General features: G+C 40.0%; 2 protein-coding genes and 1 long non-coding RNA gene across 5 annotated transcripts in view; 2 read left to right on the top strand and 1 right to left on the bottom strand.

Annotated features, from left to right (window-relative positions):
• The window catches only part of CCDC112 (coiled-coil domain containing 112), a 29973-nt gene extending 15869 nt beyond the window's left edge, over positions 1-14104 (top strand). Inside the window, exons 4-10 of one of the 2 annotated variants that reach the window (XM_075067162.1) lie at positions 1140-1229; positions 6453-6528; positions 7485-7869; positions 8784-9200; positions 10011-10106; positions 12213-12331; positions 13986-14104. In XM_075067162.1, coding sequence (XP_074923263.1) covers positions 1140-1229; positions 6453-6528; positions 7485-7869; positions 8784-9200; positions 10011-10106; positions 12213-12331; positions 13986-13992 — 1190 coding nt within the window. In that variant the 3' untranslated portion in view covers positions 13993-14104. Of the gene's footprint in view, positions 1-1139; positions 1230-6452; positions 6529-7484; positions 7870-8783; positions 9201-10010; positions 10107-12212; positions 12332-12409; positions 13040-13985 lie in introns of those variants that run through there. The other variant, XM_032789134.2, reaches the window with a different exon arrangement.
• On the bottom strand, positions 3-21642 carry LOC116829980 (uncharacterized). Its single transcript, XR_004374850.2, has 5 exons — positions 16872-21642; positions 15589-16360; positions 5636-5785; positions 1263-1349; positions 3-473 (listed from the first exon to the last, which is right to left on the bottom strand). It is a non-coding gene; the product is annotated as an uncharacterized LOC116829980 (long non-coding RNA).
• PGGT1B (protein geranylgeranyltransferase type I subunit beta) overlaps positions 15825-21748 on the top strand; it is a 74668-nt gene continuing 68744 nt past the window's right edge. The window contains exon 1 of one of the 2 annotated variants that reach the window (XM_032789135.2): positions 15825-15958. In XM_032789135.2, the coding sequence (XP_032645026.1) occupies positions 15825-15958 (134 nt within the window). Of the gene's footprint in view, positions 15959-17807; positions 17896-21748 lie in introns of those variants that run through there. The other variant, XM_075067163.1, reaches the window with a different exon arrangement.

Below are 21748 nucleotides of genomic sequence, written 5' to 3'. Positions count from 1 at the left end.
GATATTTGTTCCTTTCGTTGTCCACACTCACTCACTTAACTGGTGTATTAGCTCATAGAACAAAGCGAATTCTGATACTTGCTCATGAAAGTATTTTTGCTACTGTATATGTACTGTTCATAAGAGAGAGTGCACTATAAAAAGAACAGTATTGTGGAAGAATTAAAAAGTATGAACCTAAACATAACAAGATTTAATATAGCTTAGTTAATGTACAATAAACTTATGACAGCACCACCAAATAATCACGGATTCTCAGTGTCTCCCACACTGAGCACTTAAAAAAAGTAGATCTTTGAATATTTCAGTGTCTGGATTTGCAGAAGCTTGAAGCATTGGAGGTGAGTCCTAGAGAATCCAGGTACTGAAATGTCCAGTTATGTATTCCAGGGCTGGTAAGGATAGATGACAGCATGAGAAGGTATGTTGGTTGCAGGGTGGATTGCAGAAGTTGGTTCACACTTTGAATGTGCCTAAAATAGAGGGTAGTACACTCAATATTCAGAAAAGACCTGATGTGTCGTTCAGGGGAGGTGACACCATCATTGGAAATAGGCATTTTCAAAAAGTCCCCAAACACAAAATCTTTAAATTATTTTTTGCACTCCCAAAGATATGCTAGGTGCCTCATAAAATAATTAGACGAGCATACAAACTAACATGACCTAACATATTAGGGTCTAACTAAACACACAGATCAGGGAAAGGAAGGGAAAAGATAGCAATAAGATCATATTACTCAGTAAAGTTAGTTCACATTTTGATGGTGCTGTTTTGTTTGTTAAGGATAGCTATTCTCTCCTCCACATTTTATAGGCTTTATGACAGAGATGAGTAGGAGGGATTTGAATGGGGCAAGGGAAGTGGCTAGAGTCAGAATTGGTGTTCCCAGCACAAGGGGAAGCATGAAAAAATGGATGGAGCTGCTTCTATGAGATGATGAAGAGGGTATCAGTACTGGCATTTTTGCTGGCATCATTGTTGGAATGGGAGGGTGTGTCAGAGAAGATGTGAAAGGTGACCAGAACAGAGGTGTCGGGGCTGAATGACTTAGAGGTTTGAGGGTAAAGGCAAGAAATTTCAATTTGATGTACAATTAAACTTTTAACATGACTGACTAACTTATTTTTCTTCCACAGAAGCTAAAATCCAGCAACAACTAGCAAAAATACACAATAATGTTAAGAGACTTCAACGACAATTGAAAGATGTGAAGCCTACACCGGAATGTAAGTCTTGTTGATGGAGTTTGAAATACTTGCCTTTTATAGACAAAAGTTTAATTTTCTTGGATAATTGTCTTGCAGGGAAGGTCTCTGCTTGTGCCATCAGTGTGGGCTCTGGATGTCCTTTCTAAGAAAGGAGGGGAGTGTTAGGAAAGCCTGGAGGCTCCCTGAGATCATCTTTAGAGTGGAACCCCTTATTTTCTGTTGGCACTGGCCTGGGACCCTGGAGCCTACTGGGGGTGTGGTACCTTCTGTGCTGAAGTCCATGTTGTTCTGCTTGAATTGTACTGTTATGCTAAGTGCAACAAGTATATTTTTGGGATTTAGATACAGTCATATGCCTCTCTCCCATCTGATGGCTGAGGACGTTAAGCAAGGGCCATAGGGAATTACATTTCCAGGCCATCTGTACCAATATAAACTGGAATATTCTGTTGATAATGAGTAAAGCACACTTGGGGGATCAGATGAGTTGAAACACTTGGGGAACTGGTAATGAGAGAGACATGCATTTGTAGCTTAATAGTTCAAATGTAGCCCAGGTTAGAGACCAAGATCTATTACCAGCTCAACGTTATGTAGTGCTTATATTCATTATGTTGTTGATCTAACTCAATTTCTATCTGCAAATGTCTGCATCTACCTTGGCCTCTCTGCTAAACTGTCAATAGTGTTGTACTCAAAGTACTATACGGGATCTTTTCAGGGGGATTAAGGCAAAACGCCACATTTATTAGTAATACAGGTATTAATTAATACTCTATCATATGCATATGATATATTACAGTCATGCATTCACACACACACACACAGACACAAACACACTCCGTCTTGCTGTTGTTACCAACTAGTTGCTCCCCTTAACTGCACTGGCCAGGTGAGTTAGATGGGGGAGGGGTGGAGCCGGGCTTCTGCCGATCCGGATCGATGCTCCGATGGTGACAAGACGAGACCCAGGGTCCTTCTGCAAGACACCTTGTATTTATAGCAGCTTCCCTCTTATGCAAATCCAGACCAGATTCAAAATCTGGGTCTGTGTCCGTTGGTCTTTGTGCTGCTTTTTTTCTGGGTGTTGTCCCAATGCTGCTCAAAGAGGGCGTTTTCTAAAGAAGGTGCTTGCTTCTAATCCCTGAGGTCGTCAATATGTCTGCTCTTCTTTATTGGGCCCACTTGACAAGTTGTATTGTCTTTTGCTCTGGCTCCCATTCCCTCTTTAACTGTTGTAGCTGTCTGGAGGTGGGTGTCTTCCAAGCCTCACTCATTCACACCTCATTCAGTCAATGGGGCAATTGATTACAGAGTGGGGGGGGGAGATCTTATTCTACTTCTAGCAAAAAGGCAGGTTTCTTTCACTTTAACTATACTATCCTTAGGGGCTACTACATTTGATACAAAGTTTTCTACCAATTTTCTAATACAAAGTTGTATGACAGAGGCACAATGCCAAGTCATATGAAATACAAAATCAAACAGTGAACAGAAGTTACAATGCAGGCAAGTGTAGTGAATGGTGAACAGAACTTACATTAATAAAGTAAACAATTAAAAACAATTTCATTTATCAGTTCTACAATAGGATGCCAAGGATTGAAAAAACATGAAGCTGAATGAAGGCCTTGTCTAATGAGAAATTGTACCAATTTAACTGACTGGGTTTTAAAAACAAAGCTAGTTAAACCAGTGAACTCTCTTGTGTCCACAGGGGATTGCACCATATTTAACTAACCATTTTTTAATTGTTTTACTGTAGTTAAGAACCTAAGAACAGCCATACTGGGTCAGACTAATGGTCTATCTAGTCCAGTATTCTGTTTTCTGACAGTGGCCAATGCCAGGTGTTTCAGAGGGAATGAACAGAACCATTAATCAACAAGTGATCTGTCCTGTGTTCCCCATTCCCAGCTTCTGGCAAACAAAGGCTAGAGACACGTCAGAGCATGGTTTTGTATCCCTGCCCATCCTGACTAATAGCCTTGATGGATCTATCCTCCATGAACTTATTATAGTCTTGGCCTTCACAACATCTTCTAGCAAAGAGTTCTACAGGTTGACTGTGCATTTGTGAAGAAATATTATCATATAACTTTCTTATTAGACAAAGCCTAAGACTCTCACCCCTAGAGATTCTCTCTCCAAATCAAGACGGAGGCATGTTGGCAGGGTAACATGAGAAAACTGGTCCTTATGTTGGGAATCATTTCAAGATAATCCAGAATGGGCCCCTCTTACTCTGAAATAAGTGTGTCCATACAAGGGTTTCCATTGGGTTAACTAAATCAGTTACTCCTGAGGGAATTATGCACCAAAAATGAAAAATTATGCACACAATATTTTAAAATTCTGCAAATTTTGTCAATAAATAAATGTGGCTCCAGCATGGCAGTGGGGAGCTCAGGCCATTGGCAGCATTGAGGTGGAAGATCACCCTGAAGCCCCCATCTCCCCCAGTACAGGGACTCGGCGGTGAGGCTGCTCCTGACCCCGTGCAAGGGCTGGGTCTGCCCCAGAAACACCCCAGGGCCCTGCCCCTCTGTGCCAGGTGCATCAAGTATGGGTGAGCAGGCTCAGCCCAGCAGGATCCAAGTGTGGAGGGGCTTAGTGTGGGGTCAGGTTTGGGGTGAGAGGTTTCTGTGGGGCAATCTGGGTGTGGACAGCTCAGAGAGAGATCTGGATGCACAGGGGCTCATTGTGGGGGTTCCAGATGCAAGGGCAATGGGACTTTGCAGGGGATCAAGATAATGGTGGTTGGGCTCAGTGGCGGGGGCCTGGAGTGTGGGAAGATGAGGCTTGGTGGGGAGGTCTGGGTCTGGCAATTTGCGGGGGGGCGTCCAGGTGCTGGGGGAGTGGGGCTTGATGGGGTAGGGGTCCAGTTGCAGCTGGTTGGGGCTCAGTAGGGTGGGGCTCTGAGTGTGGGGGGCTTGTTGGAAGGGTCCAGGTGTAGGGGGGTATGGCATGTCAGGGTGAAGGTTCGATGGGCCTGCTTAATGGGGGAATCCCAGCTGCTGCCAAGGGGATGCCGCATGCTGGGATCCTGCTTCCCCCATGATTCCCCTTGTAGAACTGATAAATGAAATTGTTTTTAATTGTTCACTTTATTAATGTAACTTCTGTTCACCATTCACTACACTTGCCATATTGTAATTCAAACCCCATTTTAAAACACTCACTCCATCTTGTAAAAGCTTCCTCCAACCTTCATTTTTGCAAACCCTGCTGTAATCTTATTAGTTAGTTTAGATGTGTGAATGAGGCATGTATGGATGATAAAATCAACCTCCAGCCCCAGCCTGTCCTGATGAGGTGAAGTTCAACTACCAACGGCTGAAGACCTAGACAACAGTGAAACAAAGTAAAAAGCATCCACCCTAAAAAGAAAAGGACAAAAGAACAACAGAAGGAAGATCAAAGCCAGGTTCAAGGCTGAAAGTCACGCCTGCAATTGACGGGTGATCAATCCAAACCCAAAGGCAGCGTGACACAGCAAGACCTATAGACTTTGAATCCAAACTAAAAGCCTGTAAAAAAGAAGGGTGAGATAAGAGACTTTGGGTAACATTCTGCTGCCAACATGGAGCCAGCCACCTGCTGATTAATTTAACAACAGCAGAATGAAGCAACTCCCATGAACTAACATAGGGAAAAATCCCTATAAAGCTGGACTCTGAAGACTGAGGACTTTGAGTCTATGGTTCTGCTGCCAGCCTCCAGGAGCATCAGGTGCACCTGACCCGGACTCGGCTCCACTCTTGTGTACAGGGTACCTGGCCAGTATTCTGTCACAAGCAACTTTAGGCTGGTAACTATAATATCTATCCAGAACTTGTATGAATGATTATGTGAATGGATATATAGGAATAAGTAGCTAAACAACATTGTTTGCTGTTATCTTTTATTTTATTATGGTATTTACAATAAATATGACAAATGTCTTGTCCCCTTTAATAAGATCCCTGCTAGTTTTTTATTGGTATAACACCCTATCCCCTTTTCTTCTCCATCCCCTTCCCCTCACTCCCACATTCCCCTCCCCCCTGCCCTATTCCACCTCCCTTCCTTCTCCACTGCCTCCTCCACTCCCCCCCCCTTCTCCCATCCCCCTCCCCCCCACTTACCCAGCCCCACTGTGGGAACTCACTATTCCACAGAAAATAGGAAGGCTCCCAGATCACAGAAGGAGAGCACAACGGGCACTGGGACCCAGGAGGCTGTGTTCAGGTGCAGAGTCAGTGGAGCCTGAGACCAGACTGCAGCCTCCAAGCTAGGCAGCTCTGTGTTTGCAGAAATGAGGAGGGGGGGCAGTGGCATGTAACCCTATGTGCCCCCAGCATGCCTTGCCTCTGGGGGGGAAATCCCACCCACCGACCCCCAAAAGCTGCACACATGGGAAGCATGCCGGCAGACCTGTATACCTGCTAGGAGTCCCACTGACTTCACCTGATACTGACATAGCTCCACTCTTCAAGACTGCATGAGATTGTAAGGGCCCATCCTTGCACATCCTGTTGCAGGACTGGAAACTAAGACTCTCAGTCACATTCTTTTCACCAGCATTAAGTTTCCTAGTAGAGAAAGATGAAGAGGAATAAAAGCATGTCTACTCAGAATAGAATACTCTAACAATACAAATAGAGAATTCCCTTGTGTCATCAGTTATTTATTAATTAATTATTGTAGCGTATTTTATTTGAGGAAATCCAATTTTACCTATATCCATATTTGTCAACTAATTTAGTAAAAGTTTATTTTACCTATTGGGGATGTGTATGAATAGAGGCTGTATGGGATGTATATGTTTTAAATAGAAACTGCCTGCTTTGCTATATATCTTTATTCTTCATGTTACTTTATTATGAAATGTCACATTTTTCTTGTGTCTACCACAGGGGTTGGCAACCTGCGGCTCCAGAGCCACATGCAGCTCTTTGGCTGCTCCTTTGTGAGCAGCTGTTTCTTGATGGAGTGCGAGGTACAGGCTCTGTCCAGTAGGCACTTATCACAGGCAGCTCACAGCCCGGTGTCACAGCAGGGCTGTGGCCCCACACCGCTGTCAGAAGTGGCTGGCTGCTGGCACGTCTCTGCATGCCCCTTGGGGGAAGGGGAGCAGCGGGTCTCCATGCGCTGCCCGCAAGCTCTTCTTTGAAAGGTTGCCGACCCCTGGTCTAGCATATAAAAACTATATTCAGCTATAGGGAAAGTGATATTTACTCCTCTTTCTGGTTTTTGTAGTCATTGAAAAGCTCAGGGAAATGATGGAAGAAGCTGAAAATGCAATAAATGGTTTTAAAGAAGAACAGCGACTCATGTATGTTTCTACATGCCTTTACTGTCTCGAGATAACTGAAATCAGTCAAACAAAACCCAAATAAAATATAATGTAAATGTTATCGTATAAATCACTCTTCTCTTCCTTTTTTCCATCCTGTTCCTTTATTTCCTTTTTCTGTAATGAATCATTTAAGTAAACATATATTCAAAGCAAACTGTTATGACTAGATTACCTATAGTAGTATCATGCAATAACCATATGATTATGGTAAAGGCATTCCAATAGTGGGGGTCTGGATTAGAATAAACTGATTTTTAAAGGCACATTTTTCCTTTTCTCTCTCCCTGCCCTCCTAATGATAGCAATATAGGAAAGGAGTATGGTTGTTTGGGTGCCCTACCTGTGCATTTCCATCTAGTTCTCTTTTAAGAGTAACCTTAACTCTGACTTTCCTGGGTTTATAATGCTTAGTTTGGGGATAATTACAAAAATTCTGTACAGTAGAACATCACAGTTATGAACACCAAAGTTACAAACTGGCCAGTCAACCATACAGCTCATTTGGAACTGGAAGTACACAATCAGGTAACAGCAGAGACATTCCCTTCCCCTTCCCAAAAAAAGCAAATACAGTACAGTACTGTGTTAAATGTAAACTACTAAAAAAAGGGGAAAGTAGCATTTTTCTTCTGAATACTAAAGTTTGAAAGCTGTATTAAATCAATGTTCAGTTGTAAACTTTTGAAAGAACAACCATAACTTTTTGTTTACTGTTACAAACAACCTCCATTCCCAAAGTGTTTGTAACTCTGAGGTTCTACTGTAATTTATTGTACCCTAAATTAGTGATACTTAATCTGAACTTTAGCACCACCTTAACATAGTTTTTGTCTGGGAATTGAATAATCACAAAGTCTATTTCAGGTGAACTTATGGGTATTGTCTGATCTTTTATTTAAAAGTCAATGTGTGTTTATGTTTTTTTTACTTAGATATGAAGAGCTTATGAAGGAGGAGAAGACTGCTACTAATGAGCTCAGTGCCTTACAGAAAAAAATTGACACATGGGCACTGGGTAGTTCAGCCATAGAAAAAGTTTTCAGATTACCATCAGGCAAGGTTCCAGTAGACAAAACACTGCATCTACCTGAAGAAGTAGTAGAATTTGAAAGGTTCCTTCAGCAAACAGGAGGGCGACAAGGAGGCTGGGATGATTATGATCATCAACACTTTTTGAAAGTATGGACAAAGCATAAAGGAAAGCCATCCTATATAGAAGAAGCCCTTGAGTATCTCTCTGGAAGAACAAAAGAGGATATTCAACAGCATGAGACATGGTATCAAGAATTTCTGATTTTAGAGGAAAGAAAAAAAGAGGTAAGAGAATTTTAAGATTCAAAGTATGTTTGTATTTTAAACAAGTGTATTTCTTAAAAGCCACACACGCTTTTCACCCTCTTCCATCCATCTCAAGCCGTGATGGCAGACAAAGCTTTTTTCCTACAGAAAACTAGTTCTCTTTAAAAATTTCACTTTGTTGGTGGTGTTCTAAGAAATCATCAGCAGATGATGCTCTGAGCACATGTTGGAGTGCTGTGTGCAGCAGCTGAGCATATTACAATTATTATTATTCATGTTTATTGTAGTCATACCTAAGAACCCATCAAGAAGGAGCCCCATTGTGCTAGACACTGTACAGAGTAGTCGACAGTCTTAGCCCCATAGAGCTTTCAGTCTAAACAGACAAGACAGATATGTGAGGGGTGGGGAGGACGGAGAGAGCAGGACTAGAACAGTTGCAACACACCTTGGCTCCAATGGTTCTGAAAATGGAAATTTGGAGGAGGGTCCTGGACCTGGGTCTCCTTCATGGTAATAAATTAGCTGGCATAAACATTGATTGATTTCTTTTTAAGCAAAAAGTTTGGTTTTACTGTTCATATATGTGTGTGAGAGATAATATAAAAAGAATTAAAAAATGTTTGCACAGTGAAAACATCTGATTCTAGTTAATGAGCCTAGTAATCATTCTGCAGCAATGTGGATGCCATAAAACTTTATATATTCAAATTATTGTAGATATAAAACTTCAAACACTGTGAGATAGGTAGATAAATAGTTGTTTCCATTTTACATGTGGGGAAACTAAGAGATTGTAAGCCACTTGCCAAGGTAAAGAAGCACCTATGTCTGGAGTTCCTACCTCCTAGTCTCTCCTTTAGAAATAATTATCTTGGAAGAGTAAGATTTTATAAGAAGAATAAGATTTTTTTTTTACTGTTCTCATGCAGTCTATTGAAAAGTGGAAAATGAAGAAGCAACAAGAAAAACAAGAAATCTTAAAGCAAAAGCAGAAGTCAGAGAAAATGCTCAAAACAGAAAATCTTCAACAAGAAGCAGCTCAGAAGCAAAAAGCAGAGAAGGAAAGGAAAAAGCAACAAGCAGCTGTCGAAGCGTGGAAAAGACATAAAGAAATAGAATTTGCAATAAAACAAGCATCTCGACTGAAAGAGGAAGAAGAGAGGGAGAAAAAGCAACAGAAGGAACGCCAACGCCAGTTCCAACTGAAGCTACTGCTAGAAAAGTACACTCGGCAGAAGGAGGAACAGGAGGCGCTCCAAAGACTTGAAAAGGAGAAGAGGGAGGAGGCTGAAAGGGAAGAGAGGAAGAGAATTGCTGCAGAAGAAATTTCTAAGTTTCAAGAGAGAGTGAGTAGTCACACCCCACACTTGTGTTTCAAATCTTCTGGATGTGTGGTACAGAGTAGATATAGTATTAGAATGTGGAAGACTAGGGAGTTAATTATCAATAACAATTATTTCAACTTTAAGAGCTATTTTGATTCACAAACTACATCTGTATGAAGATAGCTCTGTCTGTGTCTTGGGAACAGCTCATCTTTTTGTCTAAAATAATGTTCTGTTGCTTTTCCTCAGTATTCCAATTCAGCAAGATACTTGAGCACATGTTAAAGTACAAGAGTACTCCTGTTGACTTCTAGTTAACTGTTTAAAGTTAGGTATATGCTTGAGTATATTCCCAAATCAGGGCCTAGGTGGAGAACCAGTCCTATATCAATATTTGTTTTCATTATCATTTCTTTACAAAAAATGGAAAGTAAATCTTGCAAATATATAGCAGTACAATATCAAGGGTTGGTTTCCAAAAGGTAAATTTTAGAAACTGGCCTGTATAATTTAATTGTGTGCTTTGGTTTTTCTTCCTGTACTCTGCCTGTGGCACACAAAGTTCCGAGTCCTGAGGACTGAAATGCTTTAGTCTTAACTACAATAATTGGGTTCCCTAGAATGGTATCTGGGTGAAATGTAATGGCCTACGTTATATGAGTCTGATTGGATGATCAAATGGTCACTTCTGTGCTTAAACAATATGAAATCTAGGACATGTTTGGTTTCTAAAGCATTCAAAATAAATTCTGATCATATGAAGCCTATTGGTGCTTTATTCTTTTTGATTCCCAAAAGTGCTCAATATTTCATCCATGGTATATTTTCCAGGATCTTCATAAACTTGAAGTAAAGATTCTAGAAAAGCAGGCAAAAGAGGAGGAAAAAATAGAAAAAGAAAAAAGACTGGCAAAGTTAAGAGAGAAGGTAACTAACATATTTACTGAACTGATTGATTTTTCTTGTTATAATCTGATCAAACATATCTTCATGCGTGTAATTTATTTTTAACAGCTTTATTCTTTCTGCTGCCGCCTTCTAAAAGGCAATTATTTTTCTTATCCAAATGACCTCTTACAGCTGAAGATTATTTTTTGTCATGGCAAACTTAACAAACAACCCACCTCAGAATGGGAAAAGTCTTGGCTTTTTACAGTGGAAAAAGCGCATAATTGTTCTTAAAAGAACAACACACTTATTTTCCTTTTGAAATATGTTTAAATAGCTATCCTTAGTGGTTTAAAAGCAGATAAAGATACCAAAACACATATGAACAAAGGCTAAACATTTTTTAATTATAGATGCCTAAAGTTAAGCATCTGAATCATTATTTAGGCACTTAAAATAAGTTGCCTGTTTTTGACAAACGTTGAGCATCCAGTAGCTGCTGCTCATTCTGTGAATTTATAGTGGACGTCAGTCTTCAGGGTTCCAATCCTGCACGTTTTTCCTGCACAAATTTTACTAAGAATTAAGAGGGGGAAAATATGTTTGACAGACTGTTCCTGCTCTTGTCCATAAGCACATGGAGCAAAAGTGTCAATCCTGCAATAAGCTCCATGTGGGTCAAAGACTCTTGTCATAAATGAGATTTATTGCATTTCTTGGAAGGACTATCATACAGGTTCACACCTACCTTCCTTATGCTATTCATTTAGCCAATGTATTTATTTCTTGTGACAAATGGAAAGGCACTGTTTTTTCCTATTGTTAGCAAGTAATCAGGGTCTTACAAATTTTGCTGTGTTAGGAGAAATTGATAATGAGGTCCAGGTATTTCTTTGATGCAATCCTGTTTATTTACAAAGAACGTACACAAAGTCCAGTTTCCCTGAATGCACTAGGAATCAAACAGCAGGAGACAGTTTCTTTGGTCACAGTTCCAAGCCTTTTTCCAGCCAGCATTTTACCCAAAAGCTCTCTCAACATTTTTCTCATGGTCACTCTATAAGTCCTCCTCTGACTCAGTATGGGGTTTCCTCGCTGCTCTCCTGTTTCTTGCCGCATTACTCTCACACATACAGCTGCAGTCTAATCAATCCCCTGTCCCTGCATTCTTTATCAGAAACGGCCCCCCGTTCCCCCAGCAAAGGGACAAGGTGGGTGAGATACCAATAAAAAAAAAAGTTGTCCCACACTTTATCAACCAGAAAGCTCTATTAACTGGCATTTCTGATATCTCCCAGTACAAATCTTCAATCTAGTAACCGGGACTAGTGTACTGGCCAGGAGATTATGCAATTGCACATTCTGCACTCTACTTTTATGCAAAAGAGGTAGAAGACACGTGCACAGAGCAAGTCGATATTAGGGATTTATTCAAAAAAGTGTGTTATAAGGTCATTACAGATTCAGCCCAATCTCCTACACCTTCTACATCTACAATGATAATAGGGTCATTATTATCAACATCAGAGGCACTGCAGGGTCCTGAAGTGCCTTCTGAATCATCAAAGAAAGATTAAATTATATTCTATATAGTTTTAGTGTATTTTTAGTGATATAGGTGTACGCCATGTGCTGCCCATAGTGATATTTAGTATCATAAGATAACCTACACTATAGAAAACTTTACCTGTATAAACCTAAGTGCTTCAAGAAACCAACCACTCTGCAGTACAGTACTACTACTGGATTGGTGAGTATAACCTTATATTCATTTTATTGTGTTCTAATTCTTTGAAAATTGGTATTCCATTGGTAAGTATAACTTTCAGTTAACAGGGATTTTTGACTAACTCCTGCATTCCCCCAATATGCCGGATGACAAAGCTTTTACTGTAGTATCTTTTATTGGACAAACTTCCAAAGTTTGTCCAATAAAAGATACTATCTCACACACCTTGTCTCTCTAATCTCCTGGGACAGACAGGGCTACAACTACACTGCATGCATTAAGCAAAGGGGGCATTTAATTGTTCCCTCATTTAGCCTGAATGGGAGGCAGCTGTCACACCCAACAACTTCAAGAGTTGGTGTGACTGCTCAACCTCCCTTGCCCCCTCCCCCTGCATAACAATATATTATTGACAGGTTGAAGTTCACGTAACCAGGGACCCATCTAGATTGTACAAACCTACCAAGGGTTGGGAGGAACGCACAAAAGAAATTGGACCAACAGATGTGCAGCGACTTTTACATATTCCACATAGGTAAGAAAAAGACTTAGATTTATGTATTTTTAAAATACACTCAATGATCAGCTATTCAGCCTTATTTTTTTCCCATAGAGCTATCCCAACCTGGAGACAAGGGTTATAGCTGAACATCTGCATATACGAGAAGATGAATTACATACAAATAAAGTGACCAACTGGGTCCTTAGAAATTTTCATAAAACTTTTTTATGTAATGAAGAATATTGTGTATTATTACATGGGTTTCAAGTTGTGATCATTTAATTTTTTGTCATGTTAGCAGTGTATTCATTATGGTATGTATTTGATAACTGGCATATCATCCACAATTTTATAAATCTGAAAATGAAATAACAGAATATAAATGTAGATGTCATGGAACAACAATCAATTATATCAAAATTGCCATTCTTACATGTTATTCTAGACCCTAGACCATATATAATATAGTCACTTGGGGAAACAATGGAAGAAATAGTATTTTTAACTGACAAAAATGCTGAGTGTCAGTTCCTTCATGTTTTCTACTACATATGCTGCATTTGTAATTAGCAACTTTTAAAAGATTGTGTTTTTTTTATATTTGAATAAATAAAATGTCTCACAGTTAGATGGAGTGATAATAGAATGACTAATCTGTGCTTCAAACTTTTGTACTAGTGTTAATGTGACTTGGATAAGGAATACCACACTATTTTGCAAAATAAATATTTATTTTGTTTAGTTCTTGTTTTAGTAATACTATTTTGGTTATGTGTAGTGCCTTTCATCCAAGATTCTCAAAATGCCCTGTAAATGGTAGGTGTTACCTTCGTTTTATAGAAGGGGAAGGTGAAGAGCAGGGCAAGTGACTTGACCTGAGCCACAATGCTTGTTAATGCTGAAGCTGGGAATAGATCTTTGTTTTCCCACTGAAGTCAGTGGGAATTGTCCATTGCTCAGCACTTCTTTAAAAAAGAATCAGGCTGTTTAGGTGCCTACATATGAACTTAGATTCATAACTGTAGGAGCTCAGTTTTTTAAATCTTGCTCAAATCACTTTCTTACTTCTCATTCCCTTCTGCTGCACTAGTCCCATCATGATCAATGTTTGGCTTTCCTTCTTCCATGGTAAATCATACCCTGAACCTTTATAAGCTTCCTTTTAGTACCCTAGTCCTTTATTTGGTCTTCCTATTAGTCATTAATCATCTACAAACTGAACCAGATTCTTTATTTGACTGGGAACACAGTAATTTCTTCTCTGTATAAGATATAAGTAGCTGATAGAGCCTTTTAAATCATAGGCTTTTACAGTGATTCAAATCCTATACATACGGTAAGGCAATTAATGTATATAATATGATATCCCACTTTGCAGTCTAAAAGAACTTCAGCTTCTGTTTTTCAGCAATAAAATTTAAAAATTCCCTTTGTAAGATGGGAAACTTGTAGATGTTTTCCTTGACACTGCCTGCATTCTTTCCTTACTCTCACAAAAACTGGAAATCACCTCTGAAAACCTCTGTTTTTCGTTTGATTTATACTGTACCATACCAAAATAGATTTTTTTTAAATGCCATGTAATCTCCTGTTTCAACAGTTTGATGACTCTTTCTCCCTTCCTAAAGACAAATTAGGTAAACGGTTGAATAAAACCAAGTTCACAATAGGAGGTCATTTTTTTTAGGGTCTGAATATAAAAAGAAAATTACACATGGATGTACCCTTATATTCTATACCCAGCATCAACGCAGTTAAAAGCATTGTCTGAATACTCACAACTGGATCAGGCCTGGGAGATACCTTCCCATTATGTGTCCCCAGAGGGGTAAGGAAAAACTCTGACAAAGAACGTCTAGAAAACCTTACTTGCTCAGGATCTTTAGATGTATTAATATACTTGCACTATTGCAAATAAATGATGTCACTGCTATTATTGGACTTTAGCTAAAATTAGCACAAGTAATTTGGGGCTATATTCTGCTTTCTTCAAGCTTTTTTCCCCTTATCTCACTTTGCCCTATTTTTCTGTAGCTACTGGACTGTGCATTTCTAACCAATTATTTACTGCACCTGGTGCCCAGTTAACATTTTCTCTTTATTGTTATTGCTTAGCCCAAACCTTAAATAAGATAATACTGTTACTTCCAGGATCACTACAAGTTTGAGACAAACAACCCTTCGTTCTCATGATCTCATTCTTTTTGGTTGCATGCTTCGGGTCTGACTCGCATCAAAATCCACAACTGTTTAAAACCAGAGTTCACCCACATCTAACATGAACCTATATTCTTCCTACGAGATGAAACAAGTATCCTCCCTAAAGACTAGAGAGGAGCATATCCAAAATATTTCTGCTGGGCTTCCTGTGTGCCACTTTCAACCCTGACTTCTCATTTGGTTTATTTCACTGGAGGGGGATGATTATGGGCTTACCACTGGTACTACAATGTCTGTGCTCAGGTGTAGCAAACAGTATGTCATCAAATCAGATGCATCATCTACTGTTACATGCACAAGTTTTTCACACTAGTTCAGGGACTTAGTGTACATTTCTCCTTTTGTGCTGAGACTCATTTCAATATGCTGAAAAAGAAGAAAAGCTTGAAGAACAGCATTAGAGGGCATTTATCTTGTACACACTGTTGTGTAAGAATGTATTTAAATTCACATGATTTGACTTAATATGATTGGGTCAGGGAGTAGGAAGGAATGAAGATGGAGTTTAGCAGAAGGCAATTTGAGTTTAGCCCTGGACTCTTTACCTTTAGAAGTGGGGAGGAGTGAATAGGAAGCAAAGATGGGAGAATGGGAAGAGGCAAGGTTTGAAGAAGGAACTGGAGCAAGAGAATGAGGAAAGAGAAAGGAAGACATCTCTAAAAGGAAGAGACAATGGAAAAATGAGACAGGATGAACGTTTTGGGCTATGCTTATGGTCCTATGCCTCGTCTCACTACATTTACTACTCAGACATTATTTAAGGGAAAATATTAATGCCACTACATTAGTTGGGGCAAATTTGAATCTGTGACAACATGTTGGTGACGTCCTTGGTTAGAAAGAAAGTTTCAAACATCATTTATTGATTAGTTATACAGGGTACACCAATAAAAGTTAAAAATGATTTGGAAATACAATATATTGGATTGGTCTAAAAACTATGAACAAACTAGAGCGCTGTCACTATTAGTTAGTAATCGTAGCTTGATGCTGCCATAATTCATTCCACTGCGCAGTGAGCCGAGCAGCAAAGACCGGCGGCTCCGCCTCGTTTGAGCGGCTGAACTTACCCCCGGGGGCAGACACGGGGCAAGTCGCGTTCTGACCACGCCCCCGAAAACCAGCCCAGCTTGCACGAGTTGCGGCGCGGGCCGGAAGTGTTGCATCCCTGAATCACGTGATACCGAGATGGCTTCTCGTCCCGAAGGACACGCGAACCTAGAGATCACGTGAGCGAGTGCCGGATCTGGCTGGTGACGCACGTTGTGCGCGCCGGGTACCTGTCAGGCTGGGGAGGGCGGATAAAATGGCGTCGGCGGAGGAGGATCCGGGCACTGAGGACGAGGAGCGGCTGGATTTCCTGAAGGAGCGGCACGTGCGCTTCTTTCAGCGCTGCCTGCAGATCCTGCCCGAGAGATACTCGTCCCTGGAGACTAGCAGGTACCAGCCCCGCCGGGGGGAGGGGAGCTGCTGCTGCTGCCGCTGCTGCTGCTGCCGCCGCTGCTCCAGCATAGGCGCCGGGGTGGGGGGCCCTGGGGCCGTCCCAGGGCCCGTCACATCGAGGCGTCTCCAGGGTGGATTCCTCTCGTGGCCGGCTCCCAGACTGTGGGTCCCGCCCGCTGGTCTCGGCCACTCCGATGTCCCAGCGCTGGGGTCTGGCATGTGACGCGGTCTGCGGATCTGGCTTCCCCGCGCCCAGCTTTAGGGCAGGTCTCAGCGCAGCCGCTCGTCCCTGAGCCCGCGTGGGTGCCGGACAGGCAGTTCGCAGCTGCTGCTCAGGGACAGCTCGTGCTGGGGCTCGGGGTAATGTGCGCTGAACGGCTCGTCCTCTCTTACGGGGGGCTGCACTAGCCTGTGATGGGAAAACGGTCCCTGTTGCACTTTCGCCAGCGCAGCTGCCCTGCTGGTAATAACCGCGAGGGTGGTGGTGTAGGTGGGACATAAGTGTTCCTACCAAAATATTTTCTGATCATGCAGGTCTGAATGTCACTGTGGTAAAATACCATTGCTCTTTCTAAACTAACATTCTTACCAGTAAAAAGAATGAGGAGTACTTGTGGCGCCTCAGAGATTAACAAATTGATTTGTGCATAAGCTTTTGTAAGCTAAAACCCACTTCATCAGATGCATGCAGTGGAAAATACAGTAGGAAGATATATCTATTACACACACAGAATGTGAAAAATGGGTGTTGCCACACTCACTATAACAAGAGTGATTAGTTTCAGTGAGCTATTATCAGCAGGAGGGGAAAAACCTTTTGTAGTGATAGTCATGATAGCCCATTTCCAACAGTTGACAAGAAGGTGTGAGTAACAGTAGGGGAAAGATAAGCATGGGGAAATAGTTTTACTGCGTGTAATGACCTATCCACTCCCAGTCTTTATTCAAGCCTAATTTAACGGAGTCCAGTTTGCAAATTAATTCCAATTCAGCAGTTTCTCGCTGGAGTCTGTTTTATATATAGTCTGTGTATATATTTCTTCGTACTGTATTTTCCACTGCTCCTTGTTCTTTTTGCTGATACAGACTAACATGGCTACCATTCTGAAACCATTCTTACAAGTGTTAGAGGCGTGATGTGAGAGCACCTGCAAATACTAGTGTAGTCAGGGCTGCAGTTTTTACCCTCCCAAGACTATCTGGGACAAAAGGAGCCAAGAGAAAGTTGGGGTAAGCAGATGATCCTTCCAGTCCTGGTGGCTGTCATCCTCACACTGGAAGGAGCTCCTGCCTGCTGTGTGTACTTAAGATCAGCAGGCATGCAGGCTCTATTAATTAAGTCACTTGTTTGAAGGCAGTGATTTAAATCAGAAAGTAGAAAACCTTGATTTTTATAATCTTAGTTTTGTTTTCCGTGTGTACTTTGAATCTTTTCCTTGAGAAAATAAATTCTCATTGGTTGATATAGCTATTAAGACATGTAAATAATAAAATTGACAACTGAATATAGTCATTACACTAGTTTTGATAATTCCTTCTGCTGCCCAGGAGAATGCACTATACTTGTACATCTGTTAAAGTAACTGTAAAACTCAATATACATTTATTCAAGTGCCAAACACGGAAATTAAATACTATGGTGAATGATGTGTTTATTTACTAATACCTAACTTTTTGATCATGCGTTTGGATGGAAATTGGAATTCAATTTAAAATGCCCAAAACCAAGACTTTGTTTTTTTTATTAGCTGAGTAAAATTATTATTATTTATTATTTTTTACTTAATTAGTTTCTAATGTGAATTTAAACATACTCTGAACAATTCTAGATTACTTTGATGAATGGACTCAAGCATTTGGCTAACCTGGTATCAAAAATTAAAGAAGACAAAAGTTGTTCTGTATGGCTGAAAGTACTGATATTTGAGGGGAAGGTAATTACTATCATTCACTCCATTATAAAGAATGGATGTTATTTAAACATTTAAATGTAGTAGGTGACAGACATACTGTGCCATTTATAAAGCTTGGTGTCAGAAGTTAGTGTTTTCTCCCTGATTCTGAATATAAAAAAGCAGCATTAACTCATACAGATTGAGGAGCACTTATTGTTTCAGCATATTAGTTTTATTTAAATTGTGTTGACAGATTATAGCAATTTTAGACTAACAAATTATAATACATTTAAAACAGGCTTATTTTAAAAAAATTTTTTTTAAAGTTTACCCACTTTGGCAGCAAAGAATGTCCTCTGAGTGCTGCTCCTAGGGAGAACCAAAAATAAACAAATGGGAGGGAAAAGACAGGAAAGTAAAATGCCTGTTGGAGCTTGAGAGCAGATAAGAGATTTTTTTTAAATCTGAGACACATACAGTGATCTATGGGTATGTGACAAAAGGGTGAAATATTCATGAAGTCCTACCTAGAGATGGAAAAGACCTAATAGGTCACATCTATCACTTTGGGGCCAATATAGGGTTATTTATTCCTTACATTATATTTCATAAGAACATACGAAAGACCATACTGGGTCAGACCAATGGTTCATGTAGCCCAGTATTCTGTCTTCCTACAATGGTCCGTGCCAGATGCTTTAGAGGGAATGAACAGGATGAGTCAATTGCCAAGTGATACATCCCCCTGTGTCCAGTCCCAGAATCTGGTAGTCAGATACTTAGGGACACCCAGAGCATGGGGTTGCATCCTTGACTGTCTTGGCTAATAGTTAGACAAATCCTCCATGAACTTGTCTAATTCTTTTTTGACCACTTATGCTTTTGGTCTTCTCAACATCCCCTAGCAGCGAGTTCTGGAGACTGAGCCATGCGTTGTGTGAAGTACTTCCTTTTGTTTGTTTTTAAAGCTGCTATTAATTTTACTGAGTGATCTTTATGTGAAAGGGGTAAATAATACTTCCTTATTCAGTTTCTCCATACTAGTCATGATTTGATAGACCTCTATCATATCCCACCTTAGTCATCTCTTTTCCAAGCTGAGTAGTCCCAGTCTTTTTAATCTTTCCTTATATAGAAACTGTTCCATACCACTAATCTTTTTTGTTGTTTTTCTCTGTTCCTTTTCCATTTCTAACATATCTTTTTGGAGATTAGGGACTGGAACTCCACACTGTGTTCAAGGTGTGGGCATACCATGGATTTATATAGTAGCATTATTATACTCACTATCTTAAACATGAGAAAAGAGAGAGAGATTCCTAACATTGTTAGCTTTTTTGCTTTGCACATTGAGTGGATGTTTTCTGAAAACAATCTATAATGACTCCAGGATCTCTCTTTTGAGTTGTAACAGCTAATTTAGACCCCATCATTTTGTGTGTAAAGTTGGTATGTTTTCCAATAAGAATTACTTTGCATTTATCAACATTGAGTTTTGCTTGCCATATCGCCCAGTTTTGCGAGATCCCTTTGTAGCTCTTCAAAGACTGCTTTGTACTTAACTATCTTGAGTAATTTTGTGTAATGTACAAACTTTACCACCTCACTCTTTATCCCTTTTTCCAGATCATTTGAGTGTGTTGAACAGCACTGGTCCCAGTACAGATTTCTGGGAGACACAGCTATTTACCTGTCTCCATTCTGAAAACCTACCCTTTGTTTTTCCTGTCTCTTAACCAGTTACTGATCCATGGGAGGACCTTCCCTCTCATCCCGTGATTGCGTAGTTTGCTTAAGAGTCTTTGGTGAGGGATCTTCTCAAAGACTTGTACACTGTATGCATTGGATCACCCTTGTACACGTTTGTTTGACCTCAGAGAATTCTGGTGGTTTGAGTCATGATTTCCCTTTACAAAAGCTGTGTTGATTCTTCCCCAACAAATCGTGTTTGTGTGTGATAATTCTGTTCTTTACTATAGTTTCAACCACTTTGCTTGCTACTGAAGTTAGGCTTACCAGCCTATAATTGCCAGGATAGCCTCAAGAGCCTTTTCTAAAAATTGGTGTTGCATTAGCTATCCTCCAGTCATCTAGAACAGAATTAGATTTAAATGCTAGATCACATACCATAGTTGGTAGAGCTGCAATTTCATTTCTTAGTTCCTTCGGGACTCGTGTGTGAATACCACCTGGTCCTGGTAACTTATTACTTTTTATCAGTTTGATCTAAAACCTCTTCTGTTGTCATCTCAATCTGGGACAGTTCCTCAGATTTGTTCACTAAAAATGGTTCGGGTGTGGGAATCTCCTTCACGCATCCTCTGCAGTGAAGACAGAGGCAAAGAATTCATTTAGCTTCTCCACAATGGCCTTATCTTCCTTTAATGCTCTTTTAGCACCTCAGTCATCCAGTGGCCCCACTGATTGGCAGGTTTCCTGCTTCTGATGTATTTTTAAAAAAGTTGCTGCTAGTTGTCTTTTTCTAGTTGCTCTTCAAATTCTTTTTTGACCTGCCTAGTTATACTTGGATTTCCCAGTATTTGCAACTATCTGGAAGACAGATTTAGACATTATCCTTTTTCTCCCATCCTACCATGCATTTAATTAATTATATAAATTGCGCAATGGATTAGTGAAGTAGTCTTTGATCTTTGCATTGAAATATCAGTGCAGGTCAAAAGTGAAAATGAGTTTGAAGCTCTTATATCTAGTGAGCACTAGCTTTTTATTGATGTCACCAAAACATTGTGCATCTTAAAAATAGCAAGGTTTTGTAAACCATGTTTGAGGTGTATTAGTGAGTTGTATTGAAACTTGCATGGAGCTTGCCTGCAAAATTTTTGGTTAAGCTAGTGCTGATTTCACTTTCAGGAGCCCTCCATTTACTGGCAATTTAGTGGTGGAGAGAATCTTTGACTGCATGGTAGCTTTTATAGAGTACTTTACTTAAATAATTAAACATAAGTAGTGTTGTGTAACTACTGTATAATGGGGCATGATATTGAACTAACGTCAACTGATTTAACATAGTTATCAGTTTGTAACATATTTTCAGGTATTCTAATAAACCTAAAAAGTTGGTAGTATTTTCAGGTTTAAAATTTCAATTTAATTAAAAGCAGAGATATCCTGAACAGAGCATGTAGAGCTTAAGACATCAAACTTCTATTTGCGCACACAACTCTTTCTAGTCTGCTAACGTTTAGATTAATATTTTATAAACATAGTAATTTATGAATATTATCTTATTCTCACAGTAATCTTGTGAATGTGAACAAAATGTTATCCCCAGGTTAGCAATGGGGGTGCTGAATCAAAGGCTGTGTATGACTTGTTCAGAGACATTGAGGGAGTCAATGTGAGAACAAAGGTGAGCACTCAGATGCAGGATTCCATATTCCGTGCTGAAACCACTCGACCACAATCACTTACGTTTACTTTAATCTCTAGTTATTCTGTGATGCAACTTTTCAGTGATGGTTTAGCAATGTAATTCTTACGATCACACCCAGCGCCATATATGTTTGCAGAGTTCTTTTACAAGAAGACGACCATAAAATCTTCTGACCCTAGAGTCAGGTCTACTTGAAGTTTGTGATACATTATAGTACTTTTCCTGTGTTGCTTGTTCAACATTTCAAAGAGTCATTTGAAAAAGGTTTTTGAATTGTACTTGAAAAATATATCCTCTGTCCATACTTGAGGACCAGGAGTTCTGAGGCTTTTGGTAATCAGTGTGGACCTTTTTCTCTAATTTCAGATTTTGACTTGAGGTTAAAAAAAAAAGGCAGGGGACTCAAAATCAGTATATCTGTTGGACCCCTTGATTTGTACAAGCTTCCTGACTTCACACATTTCAGTTTGGAGGCAAATGTGTCAAACATATGTTTGG

The sequence above is a fragment of the Chelonoidis abingdonii genome, chromosome 6, assembly GCF_003597395.2.
Source record: "Chelonoidis abingdonii isolate Lonesome George chromosome 6, CheloAbing_2.0, whole genome shotgun sequence".
In the NCBI taxonomy this organism is placed as follows: Eukaryota; Metazoa; Chordata; order Testudines; family Testudinidae; genus Chelonoidis; species Chelonoidis abingdonii.
The sequence above is the reverse complement of the archived record's forward strand: the minus strand, read 5'-3'. Positions and strand labels throughout refer to the sequence as shown.